Source organism: Gallinula chloropus (assembly GCF_964237585.1).
Source record: "Gallinula chloropus genome assembly, chromosome: 5".
NCBI classification, from domain to species: Eukaryota; Metazoa; Chordata; class Aves; order Gruiformes; family Rallidae; genus Gallinula; species Gallinula chloropus.
This window is the reverse complement of record NC_140090.1, coordinates 65437984-65458988: the sequence shown is the minus strand read 5'-3', so window position 1 is coordinate 65458988 and position 21005 is coordinate 65437984. Positions and strand designations below refer to the sequence as shown.

The 21005-nt window shown below is 36.5% G+C and overlaps 1 protein-coding gene across 1 annotated transcript in view; it reads right to left on the bottom strand.

Annotated features, from left to right (window-relative positions):
- Window positions 1–18602, bottom strand: part of DNTT (DNA nucleotidylexotransferase) — a gene marked incomplete at both ends in the record, with an annotated part of 89343 nt that extends 70741 nt beyond the window's left edge. Inside the window, 3 exons of the mRNA XM_084265380.1 lie at window positions 9110–9232; window positions 15412–15586; window positions 18400–18602. Coding sequence (XP_084121506.1) covers window positions 9110–9232; window positions 15412–15586; window positions 18400–18602 — 501 coding nt within the window. The remainder of the gene's footprint in view (window positions 1–9109; window positions 9233–15411; window positions 15587–18399) is intronic.
- Between the last annotated feature and the right edge of the window lie 2403 nt (window positions 18603–21005).

Sequence of the window (21005 nt, the reverse complement as noted above, 5' to 3'; positions counted from 1 at the left end):
CAGCTTTTTCCTGCTCTCAGTGTTTAAAGGATCACAGATCATGTTTAGGCTCAGATTTAATTTGTAATTAAGTGCATCATTATATAGTTTAATGAAAAATAATTCTAGATTTTGCTTTGGTTTTCCACTAATACAAACTTCACACTAATGTGGTTTATATTGGGAGATGAAGACAAGTTAAAACCAGCAAGACTTTCACATCCCAAGTACTACACGCACAGTATCTCCATGTGGAGTCAGTTCCAAGCCCACTAACTGACATGAAAGTCAGTTGGGTGAAGTTGTCTCTTTATTACATCTGCAGAATTGCGAACAGCATCTTCTGCCCTGCACTGAAGGAATGTGGCCTGATTTAAACAACAAAAAGGTTTTACCTGAGCTATAATAATTTAGATCATTAGAACAATTTCTCAAAATTAAATGTAGCATTACCATGATTATATGCATATCACATTTCATTGTTTGGTCAGTTCTAGAGAAACAGAACATCTGATACTTTGTGTCATTCAGATTATAAATGTTATAATGTTTAACATTAAAATGTCTCAGCCTGGAGAAGAGAAGGCTGTGGGGAGACCTCATTGCAGCCTTCCAGTACCTGAAGGGAGCTTATAAGCAGGAGGGGATTGAACTTTTTAAAAGAGCAGATAATGGCAGGACAAGGGGGAATGGACTAAAGCTAAAGGAGGGAAGGTTTAAAATAGATATTGGGGGGAAGTTTTTTACAGGGAGAGTGGTGAGGTGCTGGAACAGGCTGCCCAGAGAGGTGGTGGATGCCCCATCCCTGGAGGTGTTCAAGGCCAGGTTAGATGGGGCCCTGGGCAACCTTGTGTAGATTCAGACCCGGAGGTTGGTGTCCCTGCCTGTGACAGGGGGGGTGGAGCTCTATGATCCTCAGGATCCCTTCCAACCCATGTCATTCTATGATTCTATGATATTAAATACAGTGGTAAAAAGATCATTGCAGTTCAATCCAACAATTAGCTACTGAAAGTGCTTTAAAGAGAGCTATAAGGAAAACATCATCTTCATGTCCTCCTCTGAACCCTCTCCAACAGTCCCACATCTTTCTTGTATTGCAGGCACCAGATCTGGACACAGTACTCCAGATGGGGCCTCACAAGGGCAGAGTAGAGAGGGACAATCACCTGCTGGCCACCCCTCTTCTGATGGAGCCCAGGATACCATTGGCCTTGCAAACTGCAGGAGCACACTGCTGGCTCTTGTTAAGTCCCTCATCCACCAGAACCCCCAGGTCCTTCTCAGCAAGGCTACTCTCAAGGAGCTTTTCTCCCAGTCTGTACCTATGTCTGGGACCCTTGCGGCAATATATGCTTATTAGCTTGACAGATTGTGCTGTATTTAATCACTTTTTTTTTTTTTTAAAAAAAAGGCCAGATGCATGCATGCTATAGATCCCATTTAGAAAGAAAACTGATTCAGAAAAAGGAACTACCCATCTGAGGTCACAAGCAGCATGGATTTGTCCTGGTTTGTATATGGAAGAACACTGAATACATAGTACTGCAAAGCAAATGGGGAAATACATTTTTCAAGTGGGATGATAGGAATCAGTTTCCTCTGGTGAAGGGTTTATTTGGATGTTCTCCCAAGTTCTTACTCTTTTTATTCTTTCACAGCTTCAAAGATCTTTTCCTTCTATGCAATAAAAGATGCTAAACTCTTTCTTTTAATGAAGTTCAAGGTCACAAAGTTATGGTTACTTGGTTTCTTTTTCTCTCTTTACAATCTATGCACATGAATGGTCAAGAAAGGAGTGTTTGACAAGAAATTTCTTACTCTAGTTACCACTAGCAGAATTAATTAGGGGACTGAACCAAAAAGATAGACTTGCTACCTTGTTGTTAAAAGAGGCTATAAAGAAAGAAAAATACACAGACAGAAAACAGTTCTCTTAAGTACCTGCTCAGCGGTATGTAGCAATGACAGAGCCTGGCAAAGTCCTTCTTGATTAGGAAGCTCAAAAAGTCTTGGAATGTTTTTTCGCACTCCCAATAGGCAGCCTCTCACATACACATTCAAATAGATGTATTCTACGCTGAAAAATCAGCCATCATGTAAATGTGTCTGCATATACCAGTACCCACTGCTGTTTTAGAGAGTTATTAGCCCCTTCCTGCTCGTGGGAGGGCAGTTCTCAGAAAAGCTCTGTCCCCACCATTTTCGAAAAAGACAATCACACGTAGCATTTTATTCAGAGGCTGTTGACAGTCAATGAAAGGAATATAATCAGAGTATTTTTATGATTCTAGTTTGCATTTTTCAGTGTTTTCCTGCCTTTCCCTAGCTCATTAAGCTGTTTTAAATAAACAATTAAATAGTATTGAATATCTATTATTCCCTATACAAAATATTGCCTGCCAATGCTACAACTAACTATAGATTTATTTTTATTTTAGATAAAATTGCTTTTGGCATTCTTTTTGATAAAATCTTTCTGCTTTAAAAAAAAGAAAGCAACTGATCTCCGAGTGCAGTTGCTGTCCATTGAATACTATAGTCAATATTGAATAACATTCCAAAGGGAAAAAGCACATAAAACTCCTATATTAGCTGAGAAAAAGTTTGCAATCTATTAGATGTCTAGTGAAATCTATTTTTAGTGATATAAAAACAGAAGATACTAACCCCTCGTTTATTCTAAACCCTCATATCTCTTACATTAAGCACCTCACCACATTTTTATCAATTAGATCAATACCCAGATTGCCTGTTTAAAGGGTATTATTTTAACAGGAAACTAAATTTCTAGATGTTTCCAGCACGTGGGATTTTCATAATCTCCAGGGGATTCTGCAGGGGCTGCTCTCATTAAATGTGAAAGATAGCTAGGTTATGTTTCAGTTCTTCAGTTATTGCAAGTTTTCCATCTGTGCCTGAAACTGCAGAATGTATATTCGTGACACTTGGGCTATGAAAATATTTGGGGATGGAATAGATTTACAGATCCCAGCAGGTCAGACACAAAAGTACTCAATGATTTTGATGAATTATATTAAAAATAAGAAAGAGGATAAATGTACTCACAGCAATTTTGCACCTGGTTTAATATTTAGTGTTTAAGACCTAATAAGATGAAATAAAATTAACAAGGTCACAAGTAAGCGTCTTACACATGTAGCAATGCACACTATGATATTATAAATGTAAAAATCAAAATAATTAAATCAACTCAAAGAGCAAGACTCTCAACTAAAATACATGAATTATTCTCATAGGCAAATAATAATAATAATGATAAACTGGTTTATGCTTGCTTAAAACTAACCCAATACCTTTCAACACGAATATCAGAGTACATGAGTTCACTCACCATCAGAAAAGCAAGTGCCATGCAAAGCTTCATATAGTCCTGTTTGTTTAAACAGGATTGTCAGAGCAGTTACATTGCTACTTGCAAAATAGTCTTTAATAACATCAGTTTAATACTGTTAGAGCATACATTACAAATATTATACTACCAAGATGTATTTTAAATCTACTCTGGTTTGTATCAAAAGCATTAAAGCTTTATGGACAGGGCACTTGCCTTATTCCCATGCCTATGTCCACTGCTCCTCTGCTGTGTGACCTTGGAAAAGTGCTTCAGACCTCCCTGCCACTGTCTCCCTTGTTATCTCTCATTCACTATTAGGGCTACCAACTACCCAGGGCTTGAATTTTCTTTTACAATGTGTTTGTACAGCATTTCTTATTAAAAAGGCCTCTCTCTTACTTGAGCCTGAAAATACTGCCGCACAAATAAAAAAAATAATAATACACCATTGTACAGGTGAATTTAATCTGCAGAAGAGTTAAATGGCGAAGCGTGCTAAAAAAAATAAATCCTGCGTGATACTGGGTTGAAGGACTATTATACTCAGAACAGCAATTTGAGTTAAATTGCTTTTCCTCTCAATCACTGTTTTCTACTTGAAGTTTATTTAGTGAGTCATAAATCCAAAGGTTGGGACCTAGTTCTCAACACATTACTGTTGGCAACGTTTGATGTTGATTCAAAACTGACCAAAGTGATTTAAAAAAGATTTAGAACAAACCTTCCATTAAAAAAACATTTCTTCTCACATTCCATAGTGTAAGCCCTAATTTCATGTGTCAATGGGAAGAGACATAGGGCATGCAAATAGCTTTTGCGCACATACATATATGAAATAAATACTTTCAGATGCTTATGTCAAGGAGAACTAGGTAATTTAAGTCAGTCTATAGTGTTGACTAAAGTGGTTTCCAAATAAATAAAATGATCCATTTTAGTTAAATTATAATTATTTTTACATTATTATTTTTATCTGAACTGTTCTGGCCCAAAGATATTATCATGTCATCTTACTAGAAAAACAAAGGAGCTGAGAGAATAACAGCAATAGCATAATGTGCACGATCTCAGGGTTCTTGTATACACACTGTTATTAGAAATAACTGTTAGCTCCAGTTGCTACTCATATTATCCAATAATTACAGGTTCATTTCTTGTAACAGAATAGAGGGGTACTCGAGAAGTTTCCATATTTTTCACATAATGTGAAAGAAAACAAGATTTGATGACAGAGCACAAAAATGCAGTTAAAGAATCAATCACGTAACACTGCCCTAGATAAAAACACTCAGTAATAAGAAACATGTATTCATATGGTTAAAGCAAGCAGCAAAGACTTGATGTATACGTACAAATATGGGTTGTTGTCAAAAAGTGCAAGTGCATTAAAGTCCTGTGTTTATTTTAGGGAGCACCCTCCCACTACCTTAAAAATGACAAGAGATATTTCCTATTTAAGCCAATCCAGCAGTTCATTTTGGATAGGTGTACACTTCATATACATTTATAAAATCTGCAATTTTGATGTACTATCTGGAGATTTTTTTATTGAAGCAAGCTGTGTCAGTAAGGCACTACATGTTATTAAGGGTACGCATTCAGTGAGTGGTTATCTACCTATAGAGCTCCCAAGTTCATTATAAAATTAAAGTTGAGGTTCTCCTGAGGTCTGTTTTAAAATGGAATAATAATAAATGTTTGCATCACTGGCATACAGATACATGTAGGTAAAAAGAACAGAATATTTTTTTTCTGTAGTAGACTGGAAAGGAAACCAGGCATCTTTCCCATGCTAAACATCCACATTCTCATTACCATGAGTAACAGCCAAAGCAGAGTAACATTCACTAGCATTAGCAATAAGCCTCAAAATCACAGAACCATTTGCCTCTGACTTAATTAGTTTCTTCTGTAGGAATTAAATTGTATTTTCCTCACAGAAGAATGTCTTTCTGAATTTTATTGCAGTCTGGTATTAATATTCAAATCCAACAACCCCTCTCGGGCACAGCAGAATGACTCCATTTATATTACCACATGAAAACACAATGAAGCCCCCAAGTGTATATTTTCAGTGAGAGAGAGGAAGGAGGGCTAGCTATTTACAAATGAACCAGAGAACAATATTGTAATATTATATTCCATAATAACATTAATGTTTAAGACAAATATAAAGGAAACCTGCCAAGGTACAGCCTCTGGTGAAACAATTTGCCCTTTTCTTTTGCATCTTTACCCACCTGAACAGCTACAGTTCACCTCTGGAGTCAGGGCTGTGCATTCAGGTGCATTCCTGAAACGTTCAAATCGGTAAAGCCCATGGCACTGGTTTCCAACTGACATACAGGGAGGCCACAGTACGTGCATGATACATGGTGACTCACAGATTGCGTGAGGCCGCACAAGTCTGAAGTGGTTGCATTTCTCCTCCATGAACTGCCACACAATGCCAACGTCTTGTCCTTGGAACGCAACTTGACATACTTAGTCTATTCTTCACACAACAGGCCTTGCTACAGCTCTACAGCTCATAATTTGGGTAGGATGTGCCACATACTGGACATAGTCATGAAACCTTCACATCTGCAGCCTTCACCAACCCTTCTGTAGCTTCTTCCAAGATGTAAAACCATTTTGGTTTATTTTTCTGTAAGTTACTTTCTGGCTAATACAACAGAAAGGAAACACGGGACAACTGAACATAGCAATTGCATCCAGTGTGTTAAACCACCACATTGTCCTCATGAGCTCTCATCAAATATCTCTACTATTTGGTTTTAATTACCATGGTAAGATATATACAGAACAGAACTCAAGATTAAAACTGATCACTAATTTCTCTAGAAATTAAATCTCCAAGAGTGTGTCTCCCAAGAAACCAGTATATCCAAAGCCTCGTACACCTATTAGTGACTGTATTCCTGCTCTTCTAAAGACTAAGAGATGTCAAACACAACTACTACTGTTTCTTAAACATAACTACTACTCATTTGAAAGAGGAATTTGATACAGGGTATCAGGGCACAATCCAGTAAAAGGAGGAATCCATGAGTTCATCCAAGAATGCATAAGCAAATAATAGCTTTGTGCTTCTGTTATAGGCAAGATAAAAACCATTATTTTCAAGCTAACCAAAGAAAACAGAAAATCTGTAAGAAAAAGGAACAACCTTGGCTCACAAAATATAGTTGTTATAACAAAATACTATCATCAACACATAATTCAAGACAGTTTGGACCTAATTTTCAGGATGTACGGCATTGAGCCAGGGAAAATCTGTCATTTAATGGTTGGCTGACCACAGCATGCACAAGTGAATTATACCAATGCTTCAGTGCATTTGCTAAGTGCTCATACTGAAAAATCTGTTGGAAGACTTTTATTTGAGAATGTGAATTACAGGTTTAATACAAGACCAACAAAACAACAGCAAACCTGAAAATCAGGCTCCTGTGGCAGGCAGACTAACTGGCAGGCCTCCAGGGAATGGACCAGCTCTTGAAGTCCATAAACACCCAAGCCTTCAGTTGTCACTACAAGCTTTGATTGTGAGGAAATAGAGCAACAGCCTGAAGGAGTTACATTACAACTGTCAAGATGCAGATGCTAGACAGGCTCATACACATTATCAGTCTGTCCAGTACCACCTCCAGAAATAAAATACAGCACGAACTCAAAACAGTCTTGAAGTACAAGGATGAAAAACTGCCACATTTGTCACTATGAAACCTAATTTCTAACCAGACACAGAAACGTTTGATACATAGAATAACAGAAGGGAGTCTCAGTGCTTCAGTCATGGAACTACCCAGCTTCTAATGTGTTCGGCTAAATTAATTTATCAAATTCAAGTTGTGCTCTGACATTAAGACTGCTGCAATAATAAACCTGGAAGCAATTTAGGGACTGCCTCTGTGAAATACAGGTATACTATAAACCACCCAATGAATATGTTGCTGCTACCATAGTTTTCCTTTGAACTGAATCTTGAACTAAATTCAGGAACCTAGTAGCTAGAACAACTATAGGTTTATTAGAGTTACAGCCCTCATCTCTGAAAATGGAAAAACACTGTGCAAATTTACAAATATATTAGATGTTTCCAAAATGAAAAACAATTTTTAAATGCATCATTGAAAAGAAACCTTATTCTAGATCTTTCTGTTCTGAAAATAGTAATGATCATTAAAAATCTGCAACAATTTTTTGGTTTTTAGTAGTAGCCATTGTATTTTGCCGATATCTATCACAATCACTTCTAGTTTTTTACCTTCAGAATGACTGACAAAATGTTCCACTACAAGAAATTTAACAGAGCCAGACTCCTACATTCCACTGTTTCCAGGAAGCGGAGCAATAAAGTACTTCCTATTTCTCCAAGGTCAGTACTTTATGAAATCTTCAGGTCATACTATATTTGGTCTGATATTTTCCCCTACAGCAGTAATTGATATTAGTAAATAGTGAAAAAGAATGACGCCTTAAGAGGTTAAGTAGTAACTCGCAGCTTTTTCTTCCTAGCAGGAGGTAGGGCATGGTGGACATTTCAAAAGAAGAAGTTTGGGGAATGTTGGAATCACTGGGGCTGGAAGGGACCTCAGGAGGTCTCTAATAAAATCTCAGGGTCAAAGCAGGGTCAAAACTCAATCCCCACCAGCTTGCTCAAAAAGGGAAAGTTTTTTAAAATAAACAAACAGTTTAACCTACTTCAGTACTATAAACATTATTATATACTTCAATATAATGGATGATTATTTCAAAGCATAACTACAAGGCAAGATTTAGGTTGTTTAATTTTTAACTGAGCATTCGCAGATCAAGACATTTCAGAGTTGCTCTTAGGTTTATCTTTAGTTCTGAGTTCCCAGAGGTTTTAGTATTTACCTTGCAAATGTTTTTTATTCTCAAAATACTGATATCTGTTATTATACTTTTTACATGGATCTTACAAATAATATTTCGTTGAAAGATTTTGTGTGTATTTACACAGAGAGTAAAAGCATAAAAAATTTAAATAACATAATAATAAAACTTCAGGAAGATGAGGAGGTGTTTCACATCATAGTTGAAACATACAAACGTAACCATGCTAGATTTATTCAGATCACACTACCTTAGAGTGTTTGTGTCAAATGTTTTCTATTGAATAGTTGTCACTGAGTATCTAGAGCCAGACAAGAGGAGCCATTAGGCACAGTAACTTAAGGGAAAGTTAGACTAGATGACTCAGGCTCTTCAGACCCACTGAGCTATGTAATATCATGAGCATTGAATAGGACATAAGATATTCTATAAGATTTCTATTTAAAGTCACTACATTGATCACACAATCTGTTTTCATAACTAAGCAATTGTGAAAATCTGAAGGTTGCAACCACACTTTGAAGGCAGGACAGCAATTATGAAGTACCTTGCACTGACCTAAACTAAATTTTTGCTTATTGTTACTTGCAACTTGTCAAATAAAACTGTGATGAAAGGCTAAAAGACATTTTCAGAATGTTATTCTATCATTTGTTTTAAAAATTCATGTGTTTACAAGCTATTAGTGTATTTAAAGATCCAGTGTGTTAAGCTTTCAGTGATAGTTAAAGGATGCAATTAAGCTTGCACTCAATTTTAAATATGGCAGATTTATAACTTTTTAAAATTGTTATCATTATGCTGCCTGCTTACCTCATGATTTTGCTGAATGTCATAGAAAACACTGATGTGAGTACTGTATTATTTTCCTTATGCTAGTTTTTATTTCCTGGATGGAATAAGTATTACCGTGAATTTCTTGTTGTGGTTATTTAAAGTTGTCTTCCTTTGACATGAATACTGAGAGACTTTGCTTGCAATAAATGATGGCACTTCACATACAGGTGCGTTCAAAGGAGACTCATCTTGTTCCTAATAAGGAAAAAAAAGGGGAGGGGGGACACAAAGAGGGTTGGTGATAGACTGGTCAAAAACTTTAAAATATCAAAAATACATTTTAGTCCAAAATATGTACCTTTGAATAAAAGCTAAAAGAATAATAACAGTTCTACCACCTTCCTGGAAAAAACATATAATATCACACTGGCTGCACTGAGAATACCAGCTTATCTTGTGGCTACTAGGATTTTTCATTTTCTGCAGTAAGTCCTTGCAGGGAGTTTTCAATAGCACTGCCATTTTAAAAAAGGTCTCTATGTGGCAAGTCTCGCTACCACTACTCTTATTATTTCAGTGAGATTGAAAAACTACAAAGCTTTAAGAGCAGATAAGCTTGAAAGAACAGTGGTTTTTCCCAGAAAAAACTAGATGATACAATATAAGATCAGGGATGTTATACGAAGGAGAAAGAAAAAAAAACTAAAATATATTATTTTTTTTTGCTCTGTAGTTAAATTCAGTGGTGGAAGAAAAATGTTTGTACAACCTTAAGAGAAACTTTTCCCCCTCTTCCAGGTACAATGACAGAAATTTTGGGGGGATTAGATTTAATCCATTAAGCTAAATGTTATATTTTGGTGTCATTATAGAGCAAAGGAAACATTTACAAATAGCCAGAGACATCTCCATCCTATGATTCAACAGCCAGTATTGATTGTTCCTCATGATGTAGTTTTGCACTCAGCTCATTCCATACATGCTGATCAAATTCACTGTTTTTAGGTGCTCACTGGAGCAATGAAGCAGAGTCAGGTACCAAATCTTAAAAGGGATTTTCCCAAGCACCAGGCTATATATGTGTTTGTTCGCATGTTTTCTCCTAATTTCCCTCCGTGCAAAAGAGACCAAGGCCAAACCCAGTATCTCTGGGCAACCCACTCCAGTAGGGTGGGAAGGGCACTCTCCTGAAAGGCAGGATACACTGTACTGTGTCCCCATTGGCAAAAGAAAATCAAAATCTTGACTGTGAGTCCTCAGCATACGAGTGTTTTGACCAGCAAGCAACTGGAAAAAGACAACCTAGCACCAGCTTTTCTGCTGCTATATATATGTCCGGTCTTTTCACTCCTTTGCTTTTCACTGAAAGTGCAAAGTCTGAAATACCTTGGAAACAGGTATTTCTGAAAATATTTCACAGATCTGTCAAAACTGAACTATCCAAAAGCCAAAGGGAAATGATTCAACAATAACAAAAATATCACAATGGTACACTGAGGAAATCCTTACCCCAATAATAGAATGATGAGCCCTTTCTTCCCTGTATCTAAAGACATGCAGACATAAAGCTAGGAATTTTCCTGTGCTAGGAAAAACCTATAAATATGTGTATGTGCCTTCAAACATATCCCCCCCACATATAATTTCATGGTAAATTTCCTTTGTATTTGATACAGAGTAGTTAAATAATAGCATTCACACACACACAAAAAAAGCCATTTGCTTGCACAGCTGAAGGAGCAGTGAATTATATGGCAGTTTTCACAGTATACACTGAAAGGAAGCAAGCTATTTTATGTGTAAGACCTCTCTTGGGAATAACTGAAATGGTTTCAGCCAGGATCAACAGCACAACTCATCTACTTTCGCACACATTCATGAATTATACTTTAAAATTGATTTTAAATCATATAAATGCTGATTGATCACAGCTAATATACTGCTTGAAATGATAGTGCCAGTTGCAGACTGTGAACAAACAGAATGTTACTGAACAGAATGTATAATAAGCTATTATCTTCATTAGGACATAGATACACAAATAGTAAGAGTGTTACCCGGCAGTGTGGATGAGAGCAAAATTAACACAGAAACTCCATGTGTTTAAAAAGGTGATAGACTAGCACATAAATACCCTGTCCCTGCCTTAACAAAGAATTTTGAACATTTTTCTTATTCATCAATAGACATGCTTTTAATTAAGAGGATTTAATTATACATAACAGAAGAAACTTCAGCTAAAATCAACAGCATAAACACCCAGCAAACAGTAATTACTAGAGTCTAAGTTTTAGGGAATATTATGATGTTTGCATGAGAATGGAAGAGATGATCTCCTATCATTAGCAGAACACAAGAACAGGATTGATACTGTCTTTTGGTGGAAGACCAGATGGGATGAAATCATTTGTAGTGATTATGGGACAAACCTAAGATTTAATTCAGCATCAATTACAGTGTAGAACAAGCAATCCTGGAAACTCATACTACCTTGAAATAATTTGTAGTACAGATTAAAAACAACTACAGACATGAGAAAAATGTAAGTATCAAAATTCTTTCTTTTTGCAGATAACTCCACTATATTAAAATGAACTACAATGCACTGTAGAGAGGAAAACACTGAAAAATATCCAAATGTGTAGGCTACTTAATGGCTAGAGTTAGTCAGAGCTTCTACCCCACATCCAGGCTGGAGTACAGTGAATGTCATTGCCACTCCTTCACAGTGACATTTTCTGCATGGCATAAGCAGGAAAATCAACCTGTACCACTAGCATCAGCTTGTGCAGCAGAGATGGCTAGTTACAGAATTAATCTTGCAGGGTAGTTCTTCACTCTTTATCAAACTATTATTTTTAATTCACAAAAATGTAGTATAATGACGGAGGGAAATAACAAAGAGAGGGAAAAATGGAACAGCATGCACAGTACTAGAGACTCTGTCAGGCCACATTATTCAAGAGCCAGCAGCTTTGTAAAGTCCAGACAGCATTGATCAAATAATAAAGTCTGCTGATAACCAGCATTTTATGAAGAGAATGCAGCCAGTTTATAAGTTTCATTTTATTTTCTCGGGAACTCTGACTGTCAGTATGAAGGATTTCTTCCATTAGTTAGAGCCTCTCTCTTTCTCTCTCTTTCACAAGGCAAAATAGCGAGACACTCTGGAAAACATTAAATATGAGTTGCCTGTCACATGATGTGGCAAGGGATCAAAAGATGCAGTACTTCCTTTTCCTATGTGGAGGGAAATCCTTTGTTCAAGGAAACAAATCTCTTTTGCTTTCTAAAAATAAACAAAAAAAAAATCACAAAACTTTTGGGTTCTGGCTGAGGAAAAGGCAAAGGAGGTGCAGTCACAGCACAGATCCAAAGACTGCTAGATGACAACCCACTTACAGTTCTCTTCCTTTCTCTTTATTCCTCTTAAAGCTTTTCCTCTGCCTCTCTTTTTCCCATTATCCAGGAAACAGCACTACCTCCTAGCGTGTGGGGATGCCCTTGCATCCATATTAATGTCCACATCCTGCTATTGCCCACAATACACATCTGTTTGTGGTGGGAAAGGTGTCTCTGGACAAAGGCATTCCTTTGCCAGAGAAATATTTTGATTTCCTTTTAAAACGGATGCTTGGCTACCACACTTCCATAGCCTATTAAATGAAACGATGGCTATTAACTATAAAAGTCAGCTGTTGCCAAATGAATCAGTAAGAATTCAGACCATCTTCGATCTGGTCACTCAACCTTTTATGTTCTATACTAACATCAGAATATCTCTTGGATAATTCAAACTACAGAAAGATGTATTTTAGTGACAACTGTAATTAATGTTAGCTAATGGTGTGTTAACTCTGACTTTATTCCCATTGTTTTGCATGGAGGACAAGTCTTTCTAGTAATGCATTAAAAAAAATCTTCTGCATGAAGAACAACCTTCCAAATACTGTTCTGAAAGATGAAGTCTTACTGCTATTGGTATTAATGGGAATTTTACCACTAACCTACATGTAAGATGAGATTTCACCCAAAACATTCCATCACTGCAATACATTCCTTTTACCTCAAACTCTTCATCATATAGCTGAGTTCAAGGTTTGTTAATTCACTTTCATTTCACATTTTACAAGACTGACATAATGGACCAAATTTGTCTTCAGTGAAACTCCAATTAAATTACATTATGTACGAGTTCAGTCTAGTACCTAAAAGAAAATTAACCTTTACTTCAAATGTTCATCATTTCTCAAGGCAGGGGGGGAAGGGGAGCGGGAAGAAAAATTGTGGTGACACTGCAACAATAAAATTGTTTTTAAATTTTATGAACTTCTAGAATCCTTCCTCTTCCTTCTTTTTTGCTTTACAAAAATATTTATTACGTTATAGCCACTACATAATTAAGACTGGTCTTAACTATAATCTTTAGAGTTAACAGTACAGCTGTCACTAGCTTATTGCATTCTACATTTATTAACATGAAACCTTTGTGTTTCAAAAATTAAAAAAAAAACCAACCAGTCTCATAGTTTAAAAACTCCTGACAGTGCTGCCACCTTTTTTCAGAATTTTTTCTCCAGCAGTATTCCAAGAGGACTTTTATATATAAAAGAAAAGCAGGCAGTTCAACCTGCAGTAGCCTTCTCACTGATTTAAAAATAGTAAGCTTCAGCATCATTAGAGACGTTTTGGAGAAAGACAAAGGTCTTTCTTGCTTTAAAAAAAAAAAAAACCTACAAAAAATATTTTTTCTGAGAGATCCAAATCCATAGGGTTAGACACACTGCTGAAATTAAAAAGGTAATTTAGTTTACTTTTAATCTTGATGTGAAGCTTTCAAAGTACACAGGATTTTGCTCAGATTTTGGATCTATATCTTGTATAGAGAACTGCTGTGCATTCGGAGTATTTATATTTTTATGACCTGTTCGCCTGTGAGATTATGTAATGCAGTAGTTACAAAGTTTTAGGGTTTTTTTCTGCTTTGCATTAATTTCTTTGGTCTATTCTCCCTCCAGCAGATTCACTGAAAATATTGTAAATATACTGCAAAAATACTTCATTGGAAAGATTGCAAATATAAACACAGCACATATTCTGTCACGGAATTATGCCGAGTCTGAGAGCGACAGCTCCATCTGGTGTATTCATTCCTCCCCCCACAGTGTGTTATTAAACAGTAATTCTTATATGTAAAATCCTGGAAAATAGTTTCTGGCAATGAAAGATGACTGAAAAAATTAATCTGGAGCTACAGTTTTTCTTGGGGAATGGTGGTATTTATGAATCATCCTTTATAATCTAAACATCAAGATGAAGCAGGAGCAAACAGTACAGTATTGACATTAAATATTCAAGCATCCTCTGCCTCACAGGAAGGTACATGCTGGGGATCCTGTCCTAGCCCCAGAGTTTACACGTTTCCCAGTTACCGTTTTGCAGTGGAGTCACAGTTCACACAGAACCTAACCCAGGCCCTCAGCAGTCAGCAGGAATCCCTCACTTCAGAGACCTTGATCAGACTTATTCTCTTGATGTATGAATAATTTCTTCACCAATGCATGGTAAATCCATCACTCTGAGGCTCAAGCACGTGCAGAACAAGGTAGTAAGTTCATCCTGACACGGTGCATGGTCTACTTCACGGCCCAATGGCATGTGCTGTTGTTGCATTGTGCACAGCATGCCCAGGCATCCCTACCATCATCTTTCACATCTGTAATGAAGGTACTGAATACTGTTTCACACTATGTTCCAGTTTGAGACATTAACACATAATTTTGTCAGGCCTAGATCACAGGAAAATATGTCATCATCTATTGCTTCAAAGACAAACATCATTCACCCAATAACCAGCAATATCCTCTGACTTACAGCTCCTATTGAGAGATAATATGATAAAATGTATTTCTTAGCACAGTTTTACTTGTTGGAGCCAAGTTTGTAAATGCATGTCCATAGACTGCTGCAGACTTCATTTCACAGGTACTTGAAGGGCCCAGCAGTTAGCTGATCACTTCCAAGCAGCAAAGGTTTTACCATTTTTGTGTTGTTTTGAAGAGGCAAAGTATTCTATCAGGAGCCCATTAAAATGGAATGCTCTCAGTGGGACATTACCATGATGCTGAAGTATTTTGAAATACCACAGGTACCACAACAACAGCGAGTGCTTCACTGCTGGATATTCCCCCTTTAATAGCACCCCTTTTTTACAAGAATGTGTATTACCAATTTGTTCACATGCAACAGCATATTAACTTGGCATTACCAGACACTGATACAGAGGGTCTTTTAATAAAACATGTAAACTTTAGGGGAAAAAGCTTTAAATTAAAAAAATATATAAGAATACAATTATATATGTATTTAGTTTAAAAAAAGAAGAATAATTCATTTTGAATGTCACTGTATTCACACTGAAGGATCTGGCTTACCATAAGATGATACTTCAATTCTGAATCAACTGGTCTTCCTGCTTCCATGCATGCTGTGAACCAGGAGATATCCAGTAGCTCAAACCTGGAGCTATCAGCCACAGCTTGCCCTCTCAGCCATTCCTGCACCTCCAGGTAAGAGTTGTTCTCAGACACAATATGAGTGACAGAATCACTGTCAAGAAGTACACAAAAAGAAATTTCTTTCTTTCCTGAACGCAACTGTACACACATACAGAGCTGCTATTTCCATATTTACTTACTGTGCATTTCCTGAAAATTGTAGTATACAATTTATGTTAGGATGTGGGAAGTTGTGTTTTAATATCACAATATATCCATTCAAGTCACTGAATCTCCTTTGAGAAAAGACTTTAGCCTGACAGCTCCTGTAAATGCAGCATTTTCTTTCTTTCTGCATCATTTGCCTTCCATAAGATACTATCCTATTATACATTTTTGGTAACTCTGAAAATATCTGGCTTGGACAAATAGCACCATAATGAAAAGGCTGCTTTACAATACCTGACAGTGCTTCCCAATATCCCTGACCAATGAATGAAAGCTTTATAGTATTAAAAAGTCTGTTAATAATTCTTAAAGCTTTACAAAAACTAATATCTTGTTGTAAATGTGACTTTTCTGAACCTACACTGAACTCTTTACATATGGCAAAGTCAAATGTTCATGACTTAAATCATATGAATTATGTATTCCACATAAAGAACACTTACTAGTAAGAGGCCAGCCTTATACAGAACTGATAATTCAGTTCAGTGAATGAAAAGTTTACAGATCGAGTTATTATTAAACAGATTATATGGCATGCATTGCTTAAAAATATGGTAGTGTAAATGTTATTACACTAAATTTGAGTTGATGTACTAGAATAACATTGGGGAAAATAAGGGAGAAAAATCATGACTAAAGTGAAGTCTGCTAAGAAGAGAGTGGTGGGGGAGGTGCTCTAAGACCTTGTTGCACTTCTCATTATCCAACTCTGGTTTCACTGTGTGTTGTGTGTAGTGTAGTGAATTAGATAGATTTCTTTCCTTTATTCTGTACTGTTTTGTCTGTGATGCTAATTGAGGAATGGTCTCTCCCTGTCCTTATCTTACTCCTAAACCTCTCAATATATATTTTCTCTCCTGTCTAGTGGAAAAGGGGAGTGATAGAGTGAATTTGGTGGGTGCCTGGCCTCCAGCCAGGGCAAAACCACCACACAAATAAAGGACTCAACCCATGGAAAACATAGCATATAACTCTCCCACACCTTAAGTGTGCTATATTTCAGAAATATAATAAATTTATTAAATGTACTATATTACTGAAATACAAAAACTGTCATGGCAAAGCACTTTTTTTCTCTTCATAGTGTACAACTTGTAGAAGCCACTGAAAAAAATAATCCAAATATATTTTAACCTAAAAGACTATGAATTAGGTTAGATAATCTCCAAGATATACTATTGGTTTAGTTATTATTTAACTCTACTAGGTTTTATTTTAATTAAACTGTCACATCTTTACTTGAGAAAAAAAAATCAGTTAGAGACATAGAACTTCTGCTTCCTGTGGTTTACTTGACTTTATATAAAATATTCATATGTAATGTATTTGTACCAAGCTGCATATCTGGGAACATTGCCACTGCTATGCTCGCAGCAGCAGTTTAGCTGCTGTGCACCAGTTTCCTCTGGTACCTGTACAGCTGTGCTTTTTTCTTGGCACCGAATATAACAAATTTAGTATTTCCTTTGGTAATTTCAAAACCAAAAATCAACAGTTACATAGTTTTGTTTTATTCAGAACTAGCTAAGCTGAAATTATACGTAACACCTGCCTTGCATACAATTTAAAAGCCTGCGATACTGTAATAGACACCTGCATGTCAAAGCAGCCCTGATAAATACTCCACTCAGTCTTCAATGGATTGTTAATGTAGGATTCAGAACAGCCCACTTCATCTTTTTTTCCCCGAGAATTCAATTAGTTTTGTATCAGACACTAATTGCCTATTTCTGTTCAATACCTGCTTGAATCTTGCTTGACAAATTATTTCATCCTCCCTTCTTCCTCAGGCTTTCAAAGACGATGGGATTAAAAAAAAAATCAGTGGAAATGAGCTTTTATAGGGAGGACCCAGTTGTATACTACCTGCATACAGATACACATAAATGATCAATACTTGGTTTTCTTCCAGCTTGTCAGAGTACCTACATAAAGATGCAGTTTATGGAAAGCTGCATAATAATATAACTGGTACTCATGAAAAGCAGTATTTGGAGGAAGGCTTCCTTCAAAATGAGTTGACTTAAACACCACACAACAAATCTGTAATTGTATGTTTTCACCCTGAAGCGCCACATCTGTGATATTTTATTCCTACCTTTTTTCAGACTCTTCCAGATTGCACCAAAGTGTAATCAAATAACTTTCAGATTCACATCAGTGTATTTACTCACAAGAAGATAAAATATTAGAATAGCAGAGATATACTATAGAAGTGCCCCTCTCAACCCATCACATTTTCAGTTCCTGTACGTCTAGCATTTTTTTCCATTTCAGTAATTGGCCATTAAGTTGAAATTAATGTTAACCTGACTGCAAGGGGGGAATATGCAATAGATAATTGAGATCAGCTAAAGAAAAGATGCATTGATTCCAGTGAGACTATACATATCCATAGAAACATATCCCATGAAAGTCATTTGCAAGTTCACACCTTATAAATGCAGACACATTAGAAATTTTGCTAATGTTTGTGTTCTGCCTGCTCTCTGCCCAGAACACAATAGGCATAATCCATACTTTAGGAACACTCACTGAAATTCCAAAGCATCATTATAGTGGGGAACGCAAAGTATATCCACCAAGCACATAGCTAAAAGCTTCACCACAGTCTTTTGCAGGACTGTATTTATTAAATCAGAAGTCTTCAAGCAGCTTTACTATGTATTATTTCTAAACATATAAACATTCTCCTACCTTAGCTCACTTTCTACTCTGAAACCTTTTCTTCTTGCCAGATCCATCAAAAATGCCCTCCTGGTCACTCCCATCTTCCTCTGCATAATAAAAATGACAAACTTATTGTACTTTACTTCATAACGGCCAGAAAGGTTTGGGGAGCACACCCCTTTCTGTCTCTTCCTCTGGGAGAATACAGCTGGAGCTCTGATCCTATCCATGATGCAAGGTAGAAGTGTTTTCACTTTGGTAAAAAGGAGATAACATGCTTTCTGCCAGACAGCAGCTGTATTTAATGTCACCACCCATTGAAGTAATTTTCTTCTGTTTCCCCTCTGAAATCAAAAACAGGTGCTACACAAGCAGAAACATGACTTGCTTTCTACCAGCTGGGACTTGTTGCACAGAACTACTCCAGAGAGGTACAAATATGTTTTCATTCCTTGACACAGCCATTACCTATAAAGACTTTATACATATAATACTGATCATCGCAAAATTATCTCAAGATACCAGTCAGGTCTGCAGCTGTTTTAGTGGCCCAGTTCCACTGAAGTACAATCTACTTCAGTGGTAAATATCCCCATTTCCATAGATTTTCTTAAAATTTAGTGCAGCAAAGAATTTGGATTTTACCAGTCCTTCAGCATGTGTCAGAAATGTTGTATTTTGCAGTTCTCACTGCTCATGTTCAGGAGAGGAAGCAAGTTGGAAAAATCCTGCCTAAGTCAGATCTATCAATTTTATTTTCAGTCATTTTATCACAGGTGGATATACAGCCTAAGTTATGGAAAAGTGAGTCAAAACCTATTTTATGCAATTATGGCCACAAGTTTAAAATTAAATTATGAAAGTATTACAGAGATGTTCCCAGTCCTGTATCTCTTGCTGCTTCAACTGTATTATCACAGATATATAAAAAAAAAAGTTTGAGTCAGAATAGAAACTAACCATCAAAAATTAATATAGAGCTTCCAGCTCTGGGGTCTTCCTGAGGCCAAGAAGAAAATATATACGTAGTTCAGTACATAGACTAGGCTACATTAATTTCTTCCCTTGCCTAAAGGTAACTTAGAAGCCAAAGTATCTATTCCTATTTCTGCTTTACAATATTAACATTGTCAAAATAAACCATTTCAAGGTTATTTTGAAATGATACAAGATGTTTTCATAGTAACTAGAAAATGGAGAAGCAGACTTTAAGAGGCTTAAGCAAAATAATAGCAGCAAGGAAGAAAAAAAAAAAATAGTGGTAGGTCTGGCATTAAGGCTAAGAAATCTATTTTGGTTGCTCCCTGTCTGTTTTCCAGACTACTAATCAACCATTGAACACTGTCCATCTCCCTGTTTACAGTCTTCCTAGGCTTGGTAAACCGCTTTGCTTTATTTCCAGCCCTACAAGGAATAATGCATTTGAGAACAGATTCTTTACATATGTTAAACAAAGTCTCATTTTATGTTATAATTAATTCAGTGCTCTCAAACATGTAAATATAATTTCCCCCTGTGTAACATCAAGATGCTCAGTGCCAGTAAAATCCTTCTGGCATGAAAAACATAAGTTATTATTCCTTTGTGTTACTGTAATAACTCTTGAGCCAGATTTTTTGAGAGTATCTAGCTGCCAAAAAGCTGCAAACAGAGGCCTAGTGGGATTTTCAAATTATCTAAGTAACCTAGGCACCCGGGCCCTTTGGAAATCAATTTCTGGCTTTGAACCTAATGCAGAGATTTTTCTCTAATAAACATAGTATAATATCACAAAAAGGTCTCAGCCAATGATGCAATTTTATTAAACATACCTTCTAAAATTAACAGGATTTCCATATCCCAGGTGAGTGAATAACTTACTCTCCTACAACATCACATTATAATATTTTTGACAGTAACACAGAAAGTAGAATATGCATTAGTGAGAGATCAAATGCAGAGGAGAAAAAACATACCTCATTTATGACAAAAGAGAAGCATCCTGCTATTTGAGTTATAAAACCACCTCTAATACCTTACTCTCCGTCACATATGCTTTGTGGACTAAAACCACAGAAGCTAGCAGAAATATTTTCCATCTCAGTACAGTCTCCTGGAATTCAGAGGAGTTCTCATCCTTGAAGGTATATTTTTATTTACCTTGAAGGTAAATCTAGAACAAATTTCCACGTTCTGATGTTCTTGCTGTGGATCAGTTTTGTGCTCTATCAAAGGCACAGATTAAAAACAAGATGTACACAAATGTTGATGGGCATTTAAGTAAATGTCTTTTGTCGCTTGTGATATCTGTGCTAACAGCAGCTTCCCTAGCAGTTCTCAAACAATGTCTAGTACAGACCTCAGCTGGAAGCCCAGAGTAGAGATCTAGCTTCAAAGGGGGCATTTTTTGGGAAGAAACAATTTCAGGAACACACAATTTCTGGAAAACACAGCTCAGCTCCTCTGTATTCCAGCGTTCACATGTTTTCACTTCACTTTCTTGATTTTTGTCAGAGTCTTTTAGTGCCCTGCTTTCATGTGAACTGCATTGTAAATATTTTATAAAATGTTACTTGCCCATTTTATATAGCTGTCTTGTGAAGAGTGGTGAAAGGTGCTTTTAATACACAGCTGCAGTGTGCTAACCTTCAGAG